This window comes from Bos indicus, chromosome 13, assembly GCF_029378745.1.
Source record: "Bos indicus isolate NIAB-ARS_2022 breed Sahiwal x Tharparkar chromosome 13, NIAB-ARS_B.indTharparkar_mat_pri_1.0, whole genome shotgun sequence".
NCBI classification, from domain to species: domain Eukaryota; kingdom Metazoa; phylum Chordata; class Mammalia; order Artiodactyla; family Bovidae; genus Bos; species Bos indicus.
This window is the reverse complement of record NC_091772.1, coordinates 26,574,061-26,598,354: the sequence shown is the minus strand read 5'-3', so window position 1 is coordinate 26,598,354 and position 24,294 is coordinate 26,574,061. Positions and strand designations below refer to the sequence as shown.

Below are 24,294 nucleotides of genomic sequence, written 5' to 3'. Positions count from 1 at the left end.
CTCTTTTTGTCCCAGAGGTGACCCTCTACCCTCTCCAAACATGAATGGTAAAAACACAATACTAAAATCAGCATGAACTGAGTAGAGAGTGAGAAAATGTGGCCCCAGTCCTTGCTGATGAAGGATTCATGAACATCATTGCTTCTAAAGGACTTCATCACATTAATGATTAAATCCTACATCTATCCTGATGGTAGTATCTCACAGGAATTAGGCATTATATCAGCAAACAACTCTTCCTTTGTTTCTCTCCCTGGGTCACTGCAGTGCTCAGACTCTAACAGTAACAGGTGCTGGAGGAAGGTGGTGGAAAGGCACTCGTCGGTGTCTGCATACTCCAGCATACTCCACCCACCACCACCCCCAACCCCATCTCCCACTGCTTGGAGGTTCGGCACTGCTGGCCCTGAGGTCAGCTTAACTACAGAAGCCTCCTGGCCACTGGGACTGCCTATTTATATTTCTCCCATGTCTGTATATCTGTACCACCAGTGACCACTGGACACAGCCATCACTGTGGATGTGAAAGCTCCATCACTGCTCCAGAAAGCACGGTTGGGTCTTAAACATAATAGAGACAATGGGGCCAAAAAAAAAAAAAAAAGGCAGTTTATAGCTGTGACAACAAAGTAGCACAAGTGAAGGACTCACACTTATACTCTCTCAAGTGGCATGATTAGTTGAATCAACAATATTATCTTAATATTTTAAAAGTTACACAATGGACCACATCATAAGGTATAAAACTGAGAAAAGACACTAAATTATATTCAGTCCAATTCTCTTTCATTTTTTTAGTATTTCTTTAAAAATTGTTTTATTATTCTTATTTTTATTTATTTTTTATTTTTGGCCATACCTCGCTGCATGTGTGATCCTAGCTCCCCCACCAGGCATCAAACTCGCATCCCCTGTGTGGGAAGCACCTAGTTTTAACCACTGGACCACCTGGGAAATCCCCCCTTTAATTTTAAGAATTGTGAAAAGGGAGGTCAGCAAGGGATCAATATGAGATCACCATGCCTGCTCTGATTTGTCAGACTTTCCCCCACCCCAAACACACATACATAAACACAAAATATGGTAGAGCCTTAAACTGTACATTTCAACATCTACTACTGCATTCATTCAACAAAATATTTAAATTTCTGGAGCATCTATTATGTTTCAGGCACGGTTCAGAGCTGGGATAAAGCTATTAAGACAGATAAAAGTCTGTACTCATATGGAAAACACATTTTAAACACCTAAAATAGTAGCTGGAACATATTAAGTACTCAATATATGTGCAGGATGAATAAATGAATGATAATTATTTGTCAAAGGAAACTGTCCAATCTTCATCATTATCCTATCTTTCAAGATACTTCTACACTTTTTACATTTTGCTTTTGCCTTCATTTTATAGAATTAATTTGCATTCTTGTTACTTTATTAAAGATTTAATTTCTGTAAGACTTGGAGAAGGCAAAGTCAGCATCCTTCCAATAAGATTTTTGTCCTCTTGTGAAAAGAGCATTCTTCCAATAAGATTTTTGTCTTCTTGTGAAAAGTACAGCTTGTTAACCAGATTATATTTCTCATTTACTCTGTATGACTGGGGAGACATAGCTTCAAACTACAAATATTTCCTTTCTATGTTGTCAAAAGGTCAGAAATACCCTCAGGGGTGGTTAGTATAGCTTCACTTGTATTTCAGTTCTACACACTGAAAAAAAGAAACAACTCTTGCTGCTGCATGTTAAATTTTTATCCTTACTATTCAGTTGTACTATTGTAATGCCACAGCTTTATTTGCTTTTACTTTGGTAAAATATTGTCTTGTAAATATCAAGCTCTATCTTCTAAGGTGATTCAGGAGCCACTGGGATAGTACAGAAATCCTTTGTTAAACAGAAATCTAATCAACACTTTTGTTTTAATGTCCTTAGACATCTTTAAATTCCACTAACAAAGTCACAACTGGTAACACCCATGGGCATACAGGCTCTCACCAGTGTGCCCTGAAAGACTAGTTTTTATCGATCTTCAGTTTGACCCTTTTGGCCAATTGTGCAGTTTTGAAATGATGCTGAGGAAGAAGTACACCCCAGCTGGACGAGCCAGAAGAGCAGATCAGCTTTGGCGATGACTGGAGTGACAGATGTCATCAGTACCCAGCTCTAAGACACTTTCGATGGCCCTGTTCATTCACACAGCCCTTCCTCTTTTGTACATAATTATCTGGAGGCCGAAGAAAAATGTTCCCACTGAGAAATAATGTCTGTTTCTGCTGTAAATGTGACTCCTCTGCCATTATTTTAGAGTGACCTGGTTTTAGATGTTGACATGAAACTGACATCTGTGTTTGCCAAGAATGTTTGGTGATTCCCCCATCTGCCAAGTTCCTGACAGCTTTCTTCTCCTCATGCTTAGCTTACAGACAACCAAAAGCAGAGATGGTTTCTGTAAGTAGGATCTTGTTGTAAAGATGGGGTAGCACAATTCCTTCAATGTATAGAGTTAAGTAGCTGTAGGAAAAACATCAGTACAGCAAAGTGATCTGGTTCCAACAAACACAGGGACTTCCCTGGTGGTCTAGAGGCTAAGACTCCATGCCCCCAATGCAGGAGACCTGGGTTCAATCCCTTGTTGGGGAACTAGGTTCTCCATGCTGCAACCAAGAGCTTAAGTGCAGCAACTAAGACCCAGCACAGCCAAATAAATATTAATAAATAAATACTCGAAAAAAAACCAAGAACAAACACAGCTGATGAGTTGCATGCAGTCTGACTTTCTAAGGAATGATAGCATGAAGGGTCAGGGAGAGTGTACGATTATCTTTATCATGTTCATTTTTACAAGTGTATAAAATATTCTTAGCTTTTTAAAAAAACTGAAAAATACCAAAAAAGGTATAAGAAAATAAATCACCTGTAACTGTATCCCCAAGAGATAACCACTGGTGACATTTTGATATCGCCTTTCATTCTTTTTCACACGCTCATAATTCTTAAACAACTCGACAGGATCTCATCTTGGTGTCCTCTTACCCTCACAGCCTGCTCTCTGGTGCCAAGGATGCATGTCCCTGCTCTGGGCAAAGGCCAGCTGTTTCGCTGGTACACCTGCTTGCTCTTCGGTGGCATCAACCTTTCCCTCTATCAGTGTACAAAGTTCTCTAGTATCTCTTATCTTTAAAAAAAAAAAAAAAAAACCTCTCTGATCCTCAGTGCCTTCCAGCTACTGCCCTGTCTCTCCCCTTTTACAGCTGAGCTTCTTAAAGAGTAGTTCATATTCAGTGTCTCTTCCTCACCTCATTCCTCTCCTTAATGAGAATTCTCTTAACTGGGGCTGCCCTCCACCCCACTCTGCTGAGAGGATCTGGTTGAGGTCACTGAAGAACTTGTGTGTCCAAACTCATTATTACTCCAGTTTTTAAAATTTTCAGCACTCTTTGGCAGAACTGTTCCCTCCTCAAAACACTGGGTTTATGTGGTTCTCAACCAACCACGTTCCCCTGCTCTTCCTCCCTAAAGGGCCACAATCCCTCAATTACCTTTTCTGGCTCCTCTCCCCCTGCTAAATTCCTAAATCCTCACATTCAGTGACCTCATTTGTGTCACAGCACTAAATACCTTTATAAGCAAATGACAATGACTATCTCCAACATGGGCTTCTCCCCTAAAGCCCAGACTCCTATATCCACTTCCTACTGGATAACTCTACTTTCATCTTTAATTGGCATATCAAATTTAACTTGTCACAAACAGAAATGATGACCACCCTCTACAGGATTTTACTAAATACAGGAGAGCTGCATTTTCATCCATGGACAGGGAACAACACCCACATTTTAGGCTGGGCTGTCTAGGTAATGTATTTAAATTTTATATATTTGTATTTTATAAGTATATATAAAATATATGCTTATATAGTTAATAGACATATACTGTTTTTGAGGGGATCTTGTAGGACAGTCAAATCTATAGAAGAAACAACCATGAAGTCATAGTATTCTACTGCAATTTCTATTCCCAAGACTGGAATCGCCATAGTTAGCTATTTATCTTCCTTCCTTTCCTTCTTTTTGACAAAACACTGGGGATTGTGATGTCAGATCTTTCACTTAAAAAAAAAAAAAAAACCAGCTGTATTTATATAAATGTATAAAAATCTAACTTCAAAGTGAATCATAATCTTCCAAAACTAAAAATTCTGTTAAATACAGCACTTTTTTTTTTTTGGCAGAGATTACAAAACTAAACGGGGAAGCAAACAAGATTAGGACAGCTGAGCAGCCAGAGATAAAGCTTTACATGCCTGGCAGGAAGGGATGAGAGGCATGTCATTCTGAATTCTACTTAAAGGCTGAAATCTTCTGCTCTAAACCTTAACTACTATCTTTAAAAAAAAATATTTCTCTCCTCTTTCCCAGCAAAAAGATGGTTAACAGATTTCACTAAAGTACAAATTTCCAGGGAGTTACTCTCAAAACACTTATTACTAAGGTCTTTAATATGAAAGTAAAAATATATTTGCAGTGCAGTGCAAGTCGCTCAGTCGTGTCCGACTCTTTGTGACCCCATGGACTATACAGTCCATGGAATTCTCCAGGCCAGAATACTGGAGTGGGTAGCCTTTCCGTTCTCCAGGGGATCTTCCCAACTCAGGGATAGAACCCAGGTCTCCCACATTACAGGAGGATTCTTTACCAGCTGAGCCACAAGGGAAGCTATATATATTTAGAGGACTAGAAATGTGAAGGCACTCGGGGAAAATGGTTGCCCTGCCCTCCACTCGATTCTTTCACCTCTCTTTGCTGCAAAAACATTAGAAGTGTCTATATTCAGTGTCCTGCCTCCTATGAGGCACTGCAGAATTCAATAGGAAATAATCCTATGCAAATGTGTCTTTTCCTTATAGCAATAATCCCCAAAATGGATGCAGTCAAATCCTAGGCTATTGCTAATTTGAAAGAAAAGACACAGGGAGGCAATACTGCAGTATTTCTTGCAACCTTCATAAGTAGGTCAAGCCTCTTGATAATCCCTTAGGGTTTGTTTGTTTTTTTTCCCTCTCTAGATTAAATTTTTTTAAAAAAGACTAATGCCTTTGAGGGAAAGGCCAAAAGATACACATTCAGAATTTGGGGGAAAATTTTATTCTTTTTAAAAATTGTGTTATATTTTGCTCTAATTAAGTGCATACATTTGTTGTATTCATAGCATTTTTATGTCATGAAATTAAATATGATCACTTTCAGGAGCCTCTTTAGATAAAATAATTATAAAACTATAGGAAATAAATGTACAAATATTTTAAGAACAAGTAAGAATTTGAGTCAAATTAAAATAGCTAAAAATGGATAATGCCATAATTAAAATAATTAATGACTTCTAGAACATGAAGGGAAACATGAACATTATAGGAATTTGGGAATCTGATATAAGCTTTCAGAATTTGTAAAGTGGCCCTAACATCTAATAAAATTTAGGTTTCCCTCTAATGAACCAGCATATTGCAATACTAAATACTAATGTAAAACAATCTTTCATTGAATGATGTTAGAAAGATTAAGGAAATGCCCAATAAATCTGCCCACATGAACTTCAGAGAAACATCACAGGTTTCCACCCTCATACAGATTTGCTGAAAGCATTTTTATGTGAAAGTCCTCAGGAGGACAAAATTTTTCAAACTAAATCAGGACCAAAATAATAAACAATGAGCCAGGGTCAGCTTTTTACTCTATCCAATTCTTTATTTGTGCTAACATTACATATACATAGCTAGCATGACAGATGGGACTCTATTTTGTGTTGTAAAACAAGTGTATTCAGAATCTTCTCAGGCTCCTCATCCACAATCTACATGGTGCCACTCCAGGGGGCACCATTCATGGCATGTCTCTGTGCTTGGGCATGAGAGCATTCAGGGGAAATATGAAATGAACAGTGTCTCCTGGAGTGGCACAGTGTGGGCTGTCCCACACCACTTATGGGTACAGCTCAGTCATGTCCAGCTCTTTGCAACCCCATGGGTTACAGCCTGCCAGGCTCCTCTGTCTATGAAATTCTCCAAGCAAGAATACTGCAGTGGGTAGCTATTCCCTTCTCCAGGGGATCTTCCTGACCCAGGGATCAAACTCAGGTCTCCTGTATTGCAGGCATATTCTTTATCATCTGAGCCACCAGAGAAGCTCTTACAGGAACAGCAAAATGTCGTAATGAAAGTGAAAGTGAAAAAGTGTAAAAAAGGGTCATAATACTAGTAATCAAATTTTTCTTGCTCTTTGACTGCACATGCTAGTGTGGGACTCTTGTGGCCGTAGAGAGTCCCCATAAGTATGTCTCAAAATTGCTCATGGACAAGTTGGCTGCAGCCAGACACACCTGTGATTCAGCTCTTGCTCAGCTGGGTGTCAATAGTTGATACTCTGCTAGTCACTTTGATAACCCCTGCTGGTCCCTCAGCACATGAAGTCCTTTCTAGCCAGGCTGGGCGTTGCTCAGTGCTTTCAGCAAGGCTAGGCTCAAAAATATCATAGGACTACTTCTTCTATCTTTTTTTTTTTTTGAAGATTAATTTTATTTTTATTTTTTTTAATTTTATTTTATTTTTAAACTTTACATAATTGTGTTAGTTTTGCCAAATATCAAAATGAATCCACCACCGGTATACATGTGTTCCCCATCCTGAACCCACCTCCCTCCTCCCTCCCCATACCATCCCTCTGGGTCGTCCCAGTGCACTAGCCCCAAGCATCCAGTATCGTGCATTGAACCTGGACTGGCAACTCGTTTATTATATGATATTTTACATGTTTCAATGTCATTCTCCCAAATCTTCCCACCCTCTCCCTCTCCCACAGAGTCCATAAGACTGTTCTATACATCAGTGTCTCTTTTGCTGTCTAGGAAGTCACAGAAAATGCCAGGTTCAAGGGTAAACAACACAGAATCCCACTCTTAATGCAAGAATTGTCCAAAAAATTGTGACCGTATCTAATCCATCATACCCCATCCTACTTTACTAAGAAGAGACAGTTAGTTCAAGTTAAGATCATACAGCAATCAACCACTTTCCTTGCATGCTCAGTCACTCAGTCATGTCCGACTCTGTCACCCTATGGACTGTAGCCCACCAGGCTCTTCTATCCACAGGATTTTTCCAGCAAGAATACTGGAGTGGGTTGCCATTTCCTCCTCCAGGGGATCTTCCTGACCCAGGAATCAAAACCACATTTCCTGCACCTCCTGCACTGCAGATGGATTTTTTACCACCAAGCCACCAGGGAAGCTCATTCCCTTCCCTTAAGACTTGCTAAATAAAAAGAAAGGCAAGTAGAGAGAAGTCTCCTTTATTAGAAACAGAAATGGCCACAGTCCCAAACCACAGTCTATAAAGCACAACTACCAAATCCTGTGAACTCTGTGTTGAAATGAGAGAAGCTGAGAACTGACACGTAATTCTTTAGCACTCAAACAATATCTATAGAGACTTAAAAAAAAAAAAAGCACACATCCTGATAGGTCTACCCAATGAGCCTTTCTTGGAGCTATCAGTTCCTAGAGCATGGTTGGGCCATGCCGGAAATGTGAAAGTCTTGATAAGACCAGATCAACATGCCAAAGAGCAAGAGGGTGAGGAGCTGCAGAAGACCAGGGAACAATGATCACATATTTGTCCAATAGAGGGTGGCCAGTGGCCAGGGGGAGGCAAAACAAAGGGAAAAGAAGCAGTTGCTATGTGATGATATAAAAAGATGGTCATGATGGGTTTGTGTCGTGGGCCATAAAGAATAAAATGGTGCTACCTGGGCTCGTTCCAACTAATGGCCCTGTACTCTGACCTATTCAAGGTTCAAAATTGAGGGGAGATGTGTCAAGAGAGAGAAAATACAGGTGTGGTGAGAGGATGTTCAAGAGAAACAACCTAATTCAAACTAAAGACTTGCCGACTCACCCGTCCATCGTGCCCACTTTTTTTTTGGCTAGAACACAGCTGTTCCCAGTCCCATTTGAGATGAGATTCATCACCACATATTTGTAATTTTTAAAAAAGGAGGAGGAAGAGTGATAAGCAAAAGACAGAAGAAGAGTATATGCCATATGAAAGAATCATAGGAAAAGTTCAGACAAAAAGTTCTCCATCCCTCATAGACATTTCTTAGATGAGGTCTCATTAAAAGAGAAAAATCTTTAAGAGGGGGCACAAAACTTTAATGAAGAGATAGGTAGGCAAAAGAAAAACTGAGTCAGCTCAATTCAGAAAAGAAATGGAGGAAAATCAGGAGAGAAAAGCAACAAAATGCAGAATATACATGACTGAGGTCACAGATGTGATAAGCATGTGGTCTGAGCACACAAAACCCAAGAAGAGAACAAAGACCCAACTGGCTCTCATAAGCCAGAGGTGTGGGCTCCCACACACCACAGGGTATAGGCAAAATTGATATGGAAAGACTGACAAGAAGACACAGGTGGGCAAAATTATGAAAACCTTATGGGCACTGTGCAGAAGCAGCCCCAGGAGCAAAGGGAGAAATGTCATTGCCTTGGTTCTTACAACAGCAATACACACTGCCTAAGAGATGGTGGAACAATGTATGTAATACTTCCAGGAAAAGAAACACTAATCTAAGTATATTTTGCCTAGCTAAACTAGGCTTCAAGTTCAAGAGGCAAGAAGCTAGGGGTTGGAGGCTTTCTGAAAATTACCATGAGATGATGAAATTTATCTACCTAAGAGACTAATGAAAGAACTCAGGAAAGGAGATCACTTCAGTCACTCAGTTGTGTCTAGCTCTTTGTGACATCATGGACTGCAGCACACCAGGCTTCCCTGTCCATCACCAACTCCCGGAGCTTGCTCAAACTCATGTCCATGGAGTCGGTGATGCCATCCAACCATCTCATCCTCTGTCCTCCCCGTTCGCCCCCACCTTCAATCTTTCCCAGCATCAAGGTCTTTTCCAATGAATCCGTTCTTTGCATCAGGTGGCCAAAATATTGGAGCTTCAGCATCAGTCCTTCCAATGAACATTCAGGACTGATTTCTTGAATTTAGGGAAATTTAGGATTGACTGGTTGGATCTCCTTGCAGTCCAAGGGACTCTCAAGAGTCTTCTCCAACACCACAGTTCAAAAGCATCAATTCTTCAGCACTGAGCTTTCTTTATGGTCCAACTCTCACATCCATACATGACTACTGGAAAAACCATAGCTTTGACTAGATGGACCTTTGTCAGCAAAGTAATGTCCCTGCTTTTAAACATACTGTCTAGGTTTGTCATAGCTTTTCTTCCAAGGAGCAAGCATCTCTTAATTTTATGGCTGCAGTCACCATCTGCAGTGATTTTGGAGCCCAAGAAAATAAAGTCTGTCACTGTTTCCATTGTCTCCCCATCTATTTGCCATTAAGTGATGGGACCAGATGCCATGATCTTAGTTTTTTGAATGTTGCATTGTAAAATAGAAAAGCTTGTGAGCAACTGCCTATCCTGTTTATTTGAATTTATTTATTACTCCTTAGGAACAAATATGCTCATAATGGTCTTCCAGGGAGTAATGATTCAATCATCTATTCCTTATAAAGTTCCTGGAGACCAAGTTTAAAAGCTATTCAGCCCTTATTTAGGAGCTTTTCCAGAAGGGGGAAGTGGTGAAGAAAGGCATAAGAAGATATCTCAGGTTGGGAAGGAGAAGTGATGATTTCTTTTCTAAATTTCCTGGTCCTAGATGGGAGCTTACTACATTCCCAGCTTACTACATTACTGACATTATCAGTCTCTTTTCAGGTTATTGATCTTGAATGGACACAGCCATCAGCTCATGCCTTGATGAGACCTCTTCTCCTAGATCTTCCAAGGAAAATTTGTTCAACCCCTTATTTTGGCCAAAATGAGATTTGAATTTTTCAAAATCAAATGTACTTAGAAACATGCACACGCATGCATTCACACTCTCTCACACACACCAACTAAAACATCCCACAAAAATACAGAAATAAGTGTTTATGTCAATAGGCTCATCATTTCAAAATATCCAACAATAGCCACTAAATGCTTTGATAATTCAACATAATAAGGACCAACTTCCCCACTTTTGGAAAAATAATAGTAGTTTAAAGTCAGGAAGAAACATGGAGGAAAAGCAAAAGGTATTCAAGATTACTGCCCCAATTTGTCTTGGTGTATCTGTAGTTCACCTTTTAGAACCAATGGCAGGAGGGTGCTCAGCAGGACACAGGGGCCTCGGCCGCCCTATCAGGGCTGTCAGGAACCCAGGTCAAACCGCTCACTCAACCTGACTTTCAGTGCTCTCTGTAGTCTGGTCTCTGCGTGTCTCTCCAATCCTATTTCTAAATTTTCCTCCTTACAGTTCTGATTAAATGTATTTCTCCTTGCTTTCATGATTTTGCTCAAGCTGGTCCTTAGAGCAATAATGTTCATCTAGCAGTAATTCTATTTTCACAGGGTTAAGTCTGGCTTCTCTCTTGAGTGTCGATTAAAGACTGCTTCCTGGATAAGCCCCGGAGTCACTGCCAGTGGAGGTACTGCTGGCTTCTTCCAAACTCTCACAGAACATTATTTTTATTCCTTTTAGGGACTGAAGCTTCCTACTCTATATAATGGTTATGTACATGCTGGTTTTAAGTTAAAAAGAAAGACCCTTTTAAGTATCTTATTTTGGTCAAAATAAGAGGCAAAGGAATTATCTGTGCGAAATCCAGGAGAAAAGGTCTCATCAAGGCATGAGCTGGTGGCAGAGTCTGACCAAGACAGAGAACACAGAGCACAGAATCTACAGCTGCTTCAGCTGCCAGACCTGTGTGGGGCACCTCATCCAGACTGAGTTGGCCTCAGTCAATATGGAGACGACACAAATGCTGTCTCAACGTATCATATCTATGGTGGCAAGGACTATATCACAATTGATAATGGGTTGAGTGGGGCTGTAAGAAATTTAGCCTTGTTAATGTAAGTAGGAGAGAAAAATACGTCAAGATAATCCTGAGATTTCTGGTGGTTATGGGGTGAGTGGCGGTGCCACTAAAAATAAAAGGAACAAAGAACTAGTTTGGGGTGGGACAGCACAGGCTCCATGTTGGACTGGCTGAGTTTGAAGCAAGTTTCTTTGAAATACACATGTGGAGACGGGAATGAAAAGGAGTTATTATGAGAGCAGTCAGGATAGCATTTTAGAAGCCCTGTGTATTAAGGGTGAGTAATTCTCACCATGACATTGTCAGAGACTTTAGAGGAAAATTATCTTGCCCAGAAAATAGAAAGTAAAATTGGGCGATGTATTGTATTGCAGTGAAAGAACCCTGTTATTATTTCCTACTGATTTTTCTGCTTCCTTCTTTTCTTTTCTTTTGGTAAAATTAAAATCCCATTCTAGTGCATGTACATTACATAAAGTCCCACACTTAAATAAATAATTGACAGCCTGAACCAGGCACTTGTAGCACTAAAAGTTTGGACAATTTTTTAAATTCATCTTTCACTTGTTAATCCTTTGAAATGTGCCTCAAATTTGCCTTGTACTGTGGTTTAAAAATCACATATGTTGGGACAAGTGGGATGATTATAGCAGTTTGGGATTGACATGTACACATGGCTATATTTAAAATAGATAACAAGGATCTTCTGAATAGCACAGGGAACTCTCCTCAATATTGTGTAATAACCTGAATGAGAAAAGAACTTGAAAAAGAACAGATACATGTATATGTATAATTGAACCACCTTCCTGTATACTTGAAACTAAAACATCATTGTTAATCAACTATACTCAATATAAAATTTAAAAATGTTTAATTTGTGGTAGAAGGATATTTAAAGATATGAAAATTCTTTCACTAGCCAGTGAAAGAAGGCAAGCTCCAGGACATATATATTTCAATTTTGTTTTTAAATGTATTTCCAATAATAAGATACTAGAAGGTATAGATTTAAATTTTATAATTGATTTTATGTTGTATACTTCTATGTATCTTCTAAACTCCATAAAATAAATATATATACTATCTATAAGCTGTAAAAATAGTCAAAATTATGAAAACTGTACATAATAGATCATTAAAAATGACTTTTGAATATAATTCAACCAGAGAAAATGATACCAAAAATAATAATGTCAAAAAAATTTTTCAAGTGTTATGTTCATTTTTAAATCTCAAATATAAGGTATCTTACTTCACAGAAGAGGAGAAAAATACAAGAAAATATAAGCCAATACTAATCACCTATTGAAGTTTATATCCTTTGTTATGAAGAAGTTGTTTAAAAAATGCTGCCAGTAATATTCCCAATATCAGGATGCAATTCAACTTGAGACATTTACTCTTCATGCAAATACTACCTTATCTCCAAACCACAACCAGTGAACTGAAAGAATTAAACCAGGAAGTTCTTTCCCCACCTTAACAACCATTGGATTATAAAGCAGTCAGACTCTTTAAATGATCTTTGGACTTTTGGAGTCAAAATATTATTTGATTACCTGGCCTTTTCTGTGCCTCCTGTGCACTGATAAATGCCAATGAATTCTGTGAGTTGTTTTTGTAACATCGCATCTTTGCCTTCAACTTGAGTAATGAATGTATGCTGTAAAAGATCTGACACTGTTGGACGCTTTTCATAATCCTTAGTCAAACACCTGCACTGGCAGAAAGGAACATGCAATTATTAGATAAGTTAAAAGTTTTGAATTTATTATTCACAGTCCTAAAAACTACTCTAACACAAAGGAATGATGTTCTTCGTTGATGCTCAGCCCAAGAAACATATCTCAAAAAAATGTTAAAACTGAAATCTGAGGAATTAATGTCTGTGAAAGTGCACACATCTGTGGGCGATTATGCTGTAGTGAAACCAACTTTCATCTAAATTCTACTTTCCTTGCCTCCTAGCAAGCATTACTGCAGAGTGCTAATTGAACTCAGTCTCCACTGCCAAGTCTCTTTTAGCAAAAGATAAACAACAATGAAGTCATTACAGTTTTAATGCTTATCTAAAATTACAACAAACTTTTCAGTCTCCCTTCACTAACGCTTTTAAAGGTTTTTCAATTGATCTGTTTCTTTCTACGTGATAAAACTACTAACCCATGTGCAAGGGCTTATGCACTGCTGCTGCTGCTAAGTCACTTTAGTCGTGTCCGATTCTGTGCGACCCCATAGACGGCAGCCCAGCAGGGCCCGCCATCCCTGGGATTCTCCAGGCAAGAACACTGGAGTGGGTTGTCATTTCCTTCTCCAATGCATGAAAGTGAAAAGTGAAAGTGAAGTCACTCAGTCGTGTCCGACTCTTCGAAACCCCATGGACTGCAGCCTACCAGACTCCTCCGTCCATGGGATTTTCCAGGCAAGAGTACTGGAGTATTGCATTCTCTGGCTTATGCACTGAGGATGTTTAAATCCCATGTCAGTGGATGGGCTTTGAGGTCCTAGAGTACACATACTAATGTGTATCATACCTCTTGATAGGATCAACCAGGTGAGAGCACCTGAAACAGCATCACAGGAGGAACCCTGGAACAAACATCGGATGTTTAATCAGCTGCCTTCAGATGTTGGAAAGAGGAGTTAAGACTAGTTTTCAAGGCAAGGAAACAAAAAAGTTAGGATCGATGGGTAGAATTAAAAGAGAGATAGATTTTTGGTCCATATAAGACCGAACTTTTTGACAGAAGATGGAATGGGCAGCATTGGGAAGTAAGATTATTTTTATCAAGGGATTACTGATTGGCTTCTCAGCGCACCCTGTTCAAGAAGAATTCATGTTCTGCGTACTCTTTCAGTCCTGAGATTTTGAGGATCTATGGTTATGAGGAAACTGGTCAGGGTGGGGCTGTCATTTGAGGATAGAAAAAAACAAAAAGGAACCCAAGCCTGACCTGAGCCATGCCACTTCTTATCTGTATTGTTAATCCTTCTGGTATGAGAATTTGGCAATTTATTCTACTGGAATTAACTAAACAAATACTGGCTTCCACGATGGTGCTAGCGGTAAAGAACCCACCTGCTAATACAGGAGATGTCCGAGACAAGGGTTCGATCCCTGGGTCAGGAAGACCCCCTGTAGGAGGGCACGGCAACCCACTCCAGTATTCTTGCCTGGAGAATCGCCATGGATAGAGGAGCCTAGTGGGCTACAGCCCACAGGGTTGCAAACAGTCAGACACTAGCAACTTAGCTTACAAACACAAAGAGATACTACCCAGGGATGCTAAAAGATGCTAAAGAATAAGGATGACAATGTCTCAAAATAAGATATGCTTTTAGTTTTCATTTAGTTTAGCACAATGTGTCAATTTCTGCCACCTGCAACACTTGTATCTACGTACTGAGATTAATCACATTGGAGATTATTTTATTCAGGTAAAACCTTAACAGTTAAACTGCTGTGTGCCAGCCACTGGACTTAGAATGAAAAGTAAGGTACATGTGATGCCCTGGAGTTGTTTACTGTCTATTTAGGGAGCAAGATCTCTAAACAGGGAGTGAAATAAAAGAAGAAATGGTATTAGAGGAAGAGGAACCAAGGACAGGAAGAGCTTCCCGGGCAGAGACCTAACTGCCTGAAGGAAAAGAGGAAATGCTTCTCAAAGGTGAAACTGTATGGAATATGTCAAAGTCACCAAGCTGCATTAACGGATCCGCATGGAAGGATCTGCCCACATGAGTCATGACTACAAGTCGTGGGGAACACTTCAAAGTTACCAACGATTCTCCTATGAGATCTAAGGAATTCGGCTGCAGTTCATTAAATATTATGCAGTGTGTAGTACATATGTAGCAATGATTAGTTAAGTAGAAACTAAAAGAAAAAACATTGCCACTTTCTTGTGTTTGCATAACCCTTAAATCAGCCTCTTACCTTTATAGAAACAAGCAGATATTCTTGGTATGAAAACCAGCAATTTCAATGTGACAAACATGATTAGTTCCTCTACTTTTTTTCCCTTTTTACATTTTCTGAGTGAAGTTTGACACATTCAAGCTTAATGACCCCTTCTCTCCCATTCAAAACCTTCAGTCATCCCTTCCCTTATTTTTTCAAGGTGAAGTCATGAGAAAGACTGTGAAAAAAATTTCATGGACAGATTTAGAAATAGCTGATGCATAGCTTCTGCTCAGTTGTCTGGAGGCACTGCATTTATACTAAACATCTGTCAAATTAAAAGTTATTTTCAAATATCTAAGATTTTATCTGTATGATTATCTGACTTACCAAGTGTAATGAAAACTCCCTGGCTGTGATAAGAATTAGTGATGCAGATAACTGAAGGGCTAAATAACTGACTGACTATATGATTGGTAAGAAGGTGGGAGATGCTAAGGGCAAGATTGCAAAAGGCAAGTGGACAGAAGAAACCATTCATGGGTGATGCAACGTCTGCAGAAGCACAGTCATTGATAGAATGAATGTGACCCTGAGATCATTATCGAAACAATAATAAGTTCACTGAACATTCAGAAGACACTACAAATGCTTGTTTTGATGAAGATCATGGGAACCTCTAGGGTTATTTAATAGATAAAGAGGAGAGTCAGAAGCTTGGAGGAATGATTATAAAAGGCCCATCTCAAAGTCATAGAGCACGATGGAATTTCTTTGACTCCTCTAAAAGACTCTAAGGACTCTCCTGGTGGTCCAATGGTTAAACTTTGTCTTCAAATGCAGGAGGTGTGGGTTCGATCCCTGGTCGAGAAGCTAAGATCCCACATGCTTCCTGGCAAAAAAAAAAAAAAAAAATACCAAAACACAGAACAGAAGCAATATTGTAATAAGTTCAATAAGGACATTAAAAATGTGTGCCTGCTAAATCGCTTCAGTCATGTCTGACTCTGTGTGACCCTATGGACTGTAGCTTGCTAGGCTTCTCTGTCCATGGGATTTCCAGGCAAGAATACTGGAGTGGGTTGCCATACCCTCCTCCAGGGAACCTTCCTGACTCTGGGATCGAACCTGGGGCTCTTAAGTCTCCTGCATTGGCAGCTGGGTTCTTTACCACTAGTGCCACCTGGAATGGCCCACATCAAAATCAAAAAAATAATAATAAAAAGAAAAAACTCTATTGTTACTCACTTGCTGATGAAGTCATTGAATTCTGCTGACCATATCTCAGGTTGCCTCAGTTTTGGGGGTGGATTCCTAGAAAAATAAGATACAAGTTTGGATAGTACACATTGGCCAGGCAGGACAAAATTAATAGGCAGGACTGGACAGACTAATGCATCACTGCATTCAAATCCTGCCAGGTATAATCAAGTATTACCATCATTTTCCAATTCAAAGACAGATAATTAGTTATTAATCATTCTTTATATGGAATGACAGGTCTCTTGCTTCTCTGAAAGCACATAATATACCTATTTTTTCCCCAGCTGATCTTTCTTTTTTTCTTCGAAACAACCTTCTTACTTTGAACTGAGAGCCCTAGAGGAAAACATAAATACTTAGCTGATTAGAAACAATGGCTCCTGGGGAAAAGATTTTTTTACTTTGAGTCTTACAAAAATCTCTGATGTTCAGGAGACACAAAGGTGACTGGAAAGGAGGATTATTCAGAATATGCAAGAAACCTTAGCAGAGAAGCCTTTATAGAAGAGTGCCTTTATGACTTGTTCTGTTGTTACTTGGGTAGATGGCCAGAAACAAGATTACAAAAGTAAGGAACTGGAAAATATGATTGGCAATAAAGCTCTGAATGCCACTGCAAGATTCTGTTATTAATTCCTTTCATTTTAAGCTGAACAAATCTTTTCTTTTTTGTGATGTTCATGAACACAAAGGAACATCATCTGAAAATGAGGCTGATCTCTAACTGTAATCAAGCAACACTGATCAACCACGATAACCGTGATAGTTGAATATCCTGAAGTACCGCTTTATGTTAATTCCAACAGCTCTTTGTTTTCATTAGTGGAATGGAAATACTTTGTCTTCAGCTCTGCTTTACTCCTTAAATAGCTTAAAATGAAATTAATGTACAGTCTGTACAGGCTCATTAAAGAAAAGTGCAGCTACTCATCCACTAGATCACACTGAAAGCTCATTTTACAATCCTTAGGACTATTTGAAGATTGCTGATTTGCACATTAAAAGAAGTAATTCTTTTCTCCAACAATTTTGCTTGGCTTCTTGTTCTGAAAAACTCTTCTAAGAGATTTACTGGTTTGCTTTGAGTAGAGCAAGATTTTGATGATTTTAGAACATTCAGAACTAGGTAGCTTTACAGATCCTCCTTTTTTCCTAATTATTTCTTCAGTCAGTATTCTTAGAACTCTATTTTAAAGATATACTGGCGGCACAAGGAATAATAAACAACTGAGATGGTGCAGTTTCCAGAGGTGCCTTGCTCACAGGTACCATATAGATCAACAGTAGCATCCTTCTTTCATGTGGCATCATCATTAAGAGTAATAACCCTGGGCTAACTATGTTAATATAAACCATAATTTAAATAGCTCAGGGAAAACAGCGCTTCATCTCACATACAGAATGACAACAGGAATTAGGATATACAGATTCTGTTGGTTTTCCTCAAATTTAATGAAATGCCTTAGACCTGATACAGAGCAGGTTTTCTGCTCTTTTTCTGTAATCTCATTTCCACACTTTCTGTGTGTGCTAAGTTGCTTCAGTAATGTCTGACTCTGTGCGACCCTATGGACCGTAGCCTGTGAGGCTCCTCTGTCTATGGGATTCTCCAAGTAAGAATACTGGAATCGGTTGCCATGCCCTCCTCCAGAGATCTTCTGACTCAGATATTGAACCTGCATCTCTTACATCTCCTGCATTGGTAGGCAGGTTCTTTACTACTAGTGCTACCTGGGAAGCCCCACTTATTAATAAGCAATATATTTTATAAACAGTAAGACCTTAGAGATACATTGAAATTGTTATGGAAAGGATGATATATATTTAAGGTATTATAACTCAGTAAATACAGGCAGGACAGAAAATTACAAGGTAAACTTAAAAACAAATTTGAATGTTTTACACTAATTTAATTCCATCCCAAATATTCTAAATAGATCTATTTGGAAATGAATAGGTCATATTGGCATTATTTCTTTCGGACTGGAACCACCCCCGACCAGGCTTTTACATATGATTCAATGTTCTACAGGCATTAGGATCCCACAATTTATTTAATGGAGAGTGTAGGAACAAATTTTAGCATACCTCATCTCTCCACCCTGGACCCATGTTCCCATAGGCCCTCTCTGTGCATTTCATTAAAATTAAGATAGCAGGCAAAATCCATAAGAAAGTCTTTAGGATTTCCCTGACCATACAGTGGATAAGAATCCAGCTGCCAATGCAAGGGACATGAGTTTCATCCCTGGTCCAGGAAGATTCCACATGCTGCAGAGCAACTAATGCACGAGCCACAACTACTGAGTCCTCAGGCTGCAGCTACTGAAACCCACGTGCCCTAGAGTCCACGTTCCTCAAAAACGGAAGCCACCACAATGAGAAACCTGAGCACCACAACTAGAGACTGGCCCCTGTTTTTTGCAACTAGAGAAAGTCCATGCACAGCAATGAAGATCCAATGCAACCAAAAATAAAAAATAAATAATATTTTGAAAAGAAAGTCTTTAAAAGATAATACATGTATAATAAAAATAGGCAGTCTTTTCATGTCAGTTTTCTGAAATATCTAGGAACTAACCAAAACATACACAGTGTTTAATTAGTGATAAGCAAGAGGGAAAATCTGACAACACATATAAAAGGGGAGGTGTCTACACAGGAAAGTGCCTTCCTGGCTCCAAAGAGATTATTTTTCTAAGCTTAATGTTTTATATTAATATATTCAAAACACTAACATATTTAAAATCATTATTATTTTATCAAAAATTCTACTTCTAACTTTATTAATACTATCATTTTAAAGCTCTAAAGAAAGGGAAGTGTTAGCAAGTAATAAAAAATTGTTAGATTGATAAGAGCAGAACAGAGCACATTACTGTTACACGGACTGTGGACCAGGGAGCCTCACTGACGAATCTGGGAGTGAATCAAGAGTGATAGGAAGTGCTGTTTTCCAAGCTCAAATCCTTGCTAAAGAAAAAAAAAAAACAAAAAAAACACACAATACCAAAAGAAAGCTCTTGTACTTAGACCAGGGAAAATAAAACTACGGTACAAAAACAGTGTCTTGAAAGAAGCAGAATGATATTCCAGGCCACTCTGCTCCCAACCTTTTGGAATATATCTGGATATTTCCATGAAGAGCTTGACAAGGATTCAGTGGCTGGAGGAAGAGAGAAAATTGGCAGGTACTGGACCCACGTGAGAGCCCTCTGACCTGGGTATTTTGAAAAGTGCTCTCATGGGATGCAGGTCAGCTAGTGGAGGATCTCCATCCCCCAGCTCAATGGCTGTGATCCCCAGGGACCACGTGTCACATCTGGCATCGTAAGTTGTATCCAGTTGCTGTTCACATGCAATCACCTAGTAGAAAATGAAAGAAAAAGGAAGCTTACAACTTCAATAAGCACATAGGAAAATGCTTAGAATGATGTGTAAGTATTCAAACTCACGAGCTTTGAGAGCTCCCAGCCAAGGCAGTAACATGGGGAAGTAAAACCTCAAATTATGATTAGTAGCAGCAGTTTTATTCTAAGAATGCAGAATATCTTAGCAGGATTGAAAACAATAAGGGAAGAAGTCTATGAAAAAAAAAAGTATTTTTGAAAATGCAAAACAGAAAGGGGAATGAAAAAGTATACCTAATGGGAAGGGATGGGATCAAACATACAGCTTAAACTTGTGCAATGATAATCATCTGATAAACATTTGATTAGTAAATACAGTCATTCATCTTGGCAAAGATAAAGAACACATCTTTAACAAAAATTGAAGGATACAAAGAAAAATAAGCTTGCGGGAAGCCTAGGTATATGGCCTCCATCTTTTTTGACAACTTGAAGGCAAAAATGCGACAAGTGTTGAGAAATACAAAAAGGCTTATGCCATCAACAAGAGAAAAATAACTGGATAAAAATAAACATTGATAAGATGTTAGTAGTTACCTGGGAGCACACTAGACAGTAAATCCTGTTGTCGTGCAGTTGCTCAGTTGTGTCTGACTCTTTGTGACCCCATGGACTACAGCACACCAGGGTTCCTATCCTTTACTATCTCCCCCAGTTTGCTCAAACTCATGTCCATTGAGTTGGTGATGCTATCTAACCATCTCATCCTCTGTCTCTCCCTTCTCCTCCTGCCTTCAATCTCTCCCAGAATCAGGGTCTTTTCCAATGAGGTGGCTCTTCACATCAGGTGGCCAAAGTACTGGAGCTTCAGCTTCAGCATCAGTCCTTCCAATGAATATTTAAGGTTAATTTCCTTTAGGATTGACTGGTTTTATCTCCTTGCAGTCCAAGGGACTCTCAAGAGTCTTCTCGAGCACCACAGTTCAAAAGCATCGATTCTTCGGCACTTAGCCTTCTTTATGGTCCAGTTCTCACATCCATACATGACTACTGGAAAAACCATAGCTTTGACTATACTGACCTTTGTCGGCAAAGTCTCTGTTAAGCTACAATCAGGTTTTTTAAAATTCCACTAATCACAGGATGTCATTGACAAGAAAAAAATTTTTACATGTTGTGAATGCCAACTCACGAGATAAATAAAACATAATCTGGGGATGATGGCAGGTTAGACTTCTTATCATTAAATTACAGTAATATGAAATGAGATAAAAGAAATCTAAGATCCTGTCTGGAATAGGGTTTCACCTTTCTGACTCCACTTAACATCAAATTTAACACATTAAAACATCCCTATGCTGGCACAGTGGGCACAATGTACCCATGACATTCTTAGTTTACGCTCACTTCCCTAGACTCATTATAAATACCTTCCCGGTTCACTCTCCAAATTGTCCTGGCTTGTACGATAAGTTACATGGTAACCTATCACAGCCACTGTCTCGCCTTCACCATGAAACACACATATTCTGGGAAGGATGGCTTTACATAATAAACAAATGCTACCTTTGGTCTAGAATTTAATTGAAAAGGATGTCAAATCAAGAATACCACTTTTCAACTTATAATTGATTTAAACAACCTTGTTTACCTTGTTGTTTTCTAATTCTTAGAAATTAGACCTGAATAACAAAGAGCTGGTATTTATGCGATGTCTTCATTAACTAAATAGTTGATTATTCAAAACACATTCTTCAACAATTCTAGGTAAGCGGAAATTTACTGAAGTATTGCCAATCATTCAAAAGTTGGCAAATGCTAAATGAATATAATATGCACAAAATGTTAAACATATATCTATAGGATAATTTGAAAAGACCACAGTGAACCTTTCTCTTTTATATATTATTGGTTGGCTGAGCAGGAAAGCACTTTCAAACCATGTCTGTGCTACAGTAGGCTTATTAATGGGAGAAGGCAATGGCACCCCACTCCACCACTCTTGCCTGGAAAATCCCATGGACGGAGGAGCCTGGTGGGCTGCAGTCCATGGGGTCGCTGAGGGTCAGACACGACTGAGCGATTTCACTTTCACTCTTCACTTTCATGCATTGGAGAAGGAAATGGCAACCCACTCCAGTGTTCTTGCCTGGAGAATCCCAGGGACGGGGGAGCCTGGTGGGCTGTGGTCACACAGAGTCGGACACGACTGAAGTGACTTAGCAGCAACTTAGCAGCAGCAGGCTTATTAATAGTAAATAATGACTTATCAGTAAAACGACTGTCTAATAATTGCATAGTAAGGAGTATTAATTTTAATTATTAACTCATTTATTACTCTAATAGTTATATTTTAGATAAAAATATTAACTTTACTCATAGAGTGCTTCTAAGATCTACTAATCAAAATAGTTTTTACTAAATGACAAACTTAAAATATAATAATGGCTTTGTTACTATAAATTAGTATATTAAAAATATAAAACTAGACTATTAATTATTTAATAGAAATCATAGTTATATTATAGCATTTATTATAGTAATTATTCATATATGTAGATAAGATATAAAGCTTGGTATTACAGCTAGATGTTATTAATTTCTTATTTTTAAACTTTTCACAAGCTTTTAAAACACTAGTAATATATCAGAATTGAAGAAAAAAACCCACATTGGAAATTCTTTTATTTAATTTTGTTTTTGCTTATATGACTATACAGTCTACACATATTTTATTTTTAAAGTTTAAGATAATTTATCATTTCTCCATATTTTACAATACACTTACATTTTAACTTTTTTTGCAAGTAGTAATTGAATTAGTATCAACATAGGAACAGCACACCAGCAAATTTAATTCTATGATTTTGCAATATTAATGTAGTATTTAAATTACTTCTCTTCCTGTCACTCTCTAGAAAGATGTAGGCAAATAGCAGAGCTTTTCCCAAAGACGGCAGAGTTTTCAAACATAAATGTTCTTTACGGATAAATATAACTAAAAGGATTAAAAGCATTAACATTAAAGTGACTGTGGAGAAAAGATGTAACTCTAGAAAACTTTTCCTCAACTATTTTAGCAGTTTTTTACATCTTCCCACAGGTTATGCTCAAAAGAATCTTCGAGGTGTGATGTGGCCCTAAGCAGAGACACTCAACATAGGACCTACTATAAATATAGGTTAAAAGCCCACATCTGATTTTAAATAAAGTCAAGGCTGTATATTGTCATCCTGCTTATTTAACTTATATACAGACTACATCATGTGAAATGCTGTGCTGAATGAAGTACAAGCTAGAATCAAGATTGCGGGGAGAAATATCAATAACCTCAGATATGCAGATGACATGACCCTTATGGCAGAAGGCAAAGAGGAATTTAAACAGCCTGTTGATGAAAGTGAAAGAAGAGAGTGAAAAGCTGGCTGAAAACTCAACATTCAAAATACGGAGATCACGGTATCTGCTCCCACCACTTCATGGCAAATAGATGGGGAAAGAATGGAAAACAGTAAGAGACTTTATTTTCTTGGGCTCCAAAATCACTGCAGATGGTGACGGCAGCCATGAAATTAGAAGACGCTTGCTCCTTGGAAGAAAAACAATGACAAATCTAGACAGCGTATTAAAAAGCAGAAATGACTATTTTGCCGACAAAGGTCCGTATACTCAAGGCTATAGTTTTTCCGGTAGTCATGTATGGATGTGAGAACTGGACAATAAAAAAGGCTAAGCACCAAAGAATTGATACTTTTGAACTGCGGTGCTAGAGAAGACTCTTGAGAGTCCCTTGGACAGTAAGGAGATCAAACCAGTCAATCCTAAAGGGATTCAACCCTGAATATTCACTGAAAGGACTGAAGCTGAAGCTGAAACTCCAATACTTTGGCCACCTGATGTGAAGACCACCTCATTGGAAAAGACCCTGATGCTGGGAAAGACTGAAGGCAGAAGGAGAACGGGATGACAGAGGATGAGATGGTTGGATGATTTCACTGTCTCAATGGACATGAGTTTAAGCAGACTCCAGAAGATGGTTAAGAGCAGATAAGCCTGGCATGTTGCAGTCCATGGGGTCGCAAAGAGTCAGACAAGACTGAGCAACTGAACAACAAAAAAGGCACTTTTATATTTCTATCCAACTTAAAAACAAAATCTAAATATCATTAACAGAGATATGTGCAACCTAGATGTCCACTGACAGAAGAATGAATAAAGATGAGGTCAGTTCAGTTCAGTTTAGTCACTCAGTCGTGTCCGACTCTGCAACCCCATGAATCGCAGCATGCCAGGCCTCCCTGTTCATCACCAACTCCCGGAGTTCACTCAAACTCACGTCCACCAAGTCTGTAATGCCATCGAGGCATCTCATCCTCTGTCGTCCCCTTCTCCTCTTGCCCCCAATCCCTTCCAGCATCAGAGTGTTTTCCAATGAGTCAACTCTTCACGTGAGGTGGCCAAAGTATTGGAGTTTCAGCTTCAGCATCAGTCTTTCCAATGAACACCCAGGACTGATCTCCTTAGAATGGACTGGTTGGATCTCCTTGCAGTCCAAGGGACTCTCAAGAGTCTTCTCCAACACCACACTTCAAAAGCATCAATTCTTCGGTGCTCAGCTTTCTTTGCAATCCAACTCTCACATCCATACATGACCACTGGAAAAACCATAGCCTTGACTAGATGGACCTTTGTTGCCAAAGTAATGTCTCTGTTTTTTAATATGGAATATGCTATGTACTAAATATGCGTTCAGTCACTCAGTCATGTCCAACTCTTTGTGACCCCATGGACCATGGCCGCAAGGCATCTCTGTCCACGGGAATCTCTGGGCAAGAATACTGGAGTGGG

General features: G+C 38.9%; 1 protein-coding gene across 7 annotated transcripts in view; it reads right to left on the bottom strand.

The window, feature by feature from the left end:
- Nucleotides 1-24,294, bottom strand: part of MYO3A (myosin IIIA) — a 173,612-nt gene that overhangs the window by 99,324 nt on the left and 49,994 nt on the right. For 4 of the 7 annotated variants that reach the window (XM_070800833.1, XM_019973123.2, XM_070800834.1 and 1 more), the window contains 3 exons: nt 19,317-19,462; nt 16,082-16,147; nt 12,492-12,647 (listed from right to left, as the gene is read on the bottom strand). In XM_070800833.1, coding sequence (XP_070656934.1) covers nt 12,492-12,647; nt 16,082-16,147; nt 19,317-19,462 — 368 coding nt within the window. The other 3 variants (XM_070800838.1, XM_070800837.1, XM_070800836.1) reach the window with 3 other exon arrangements.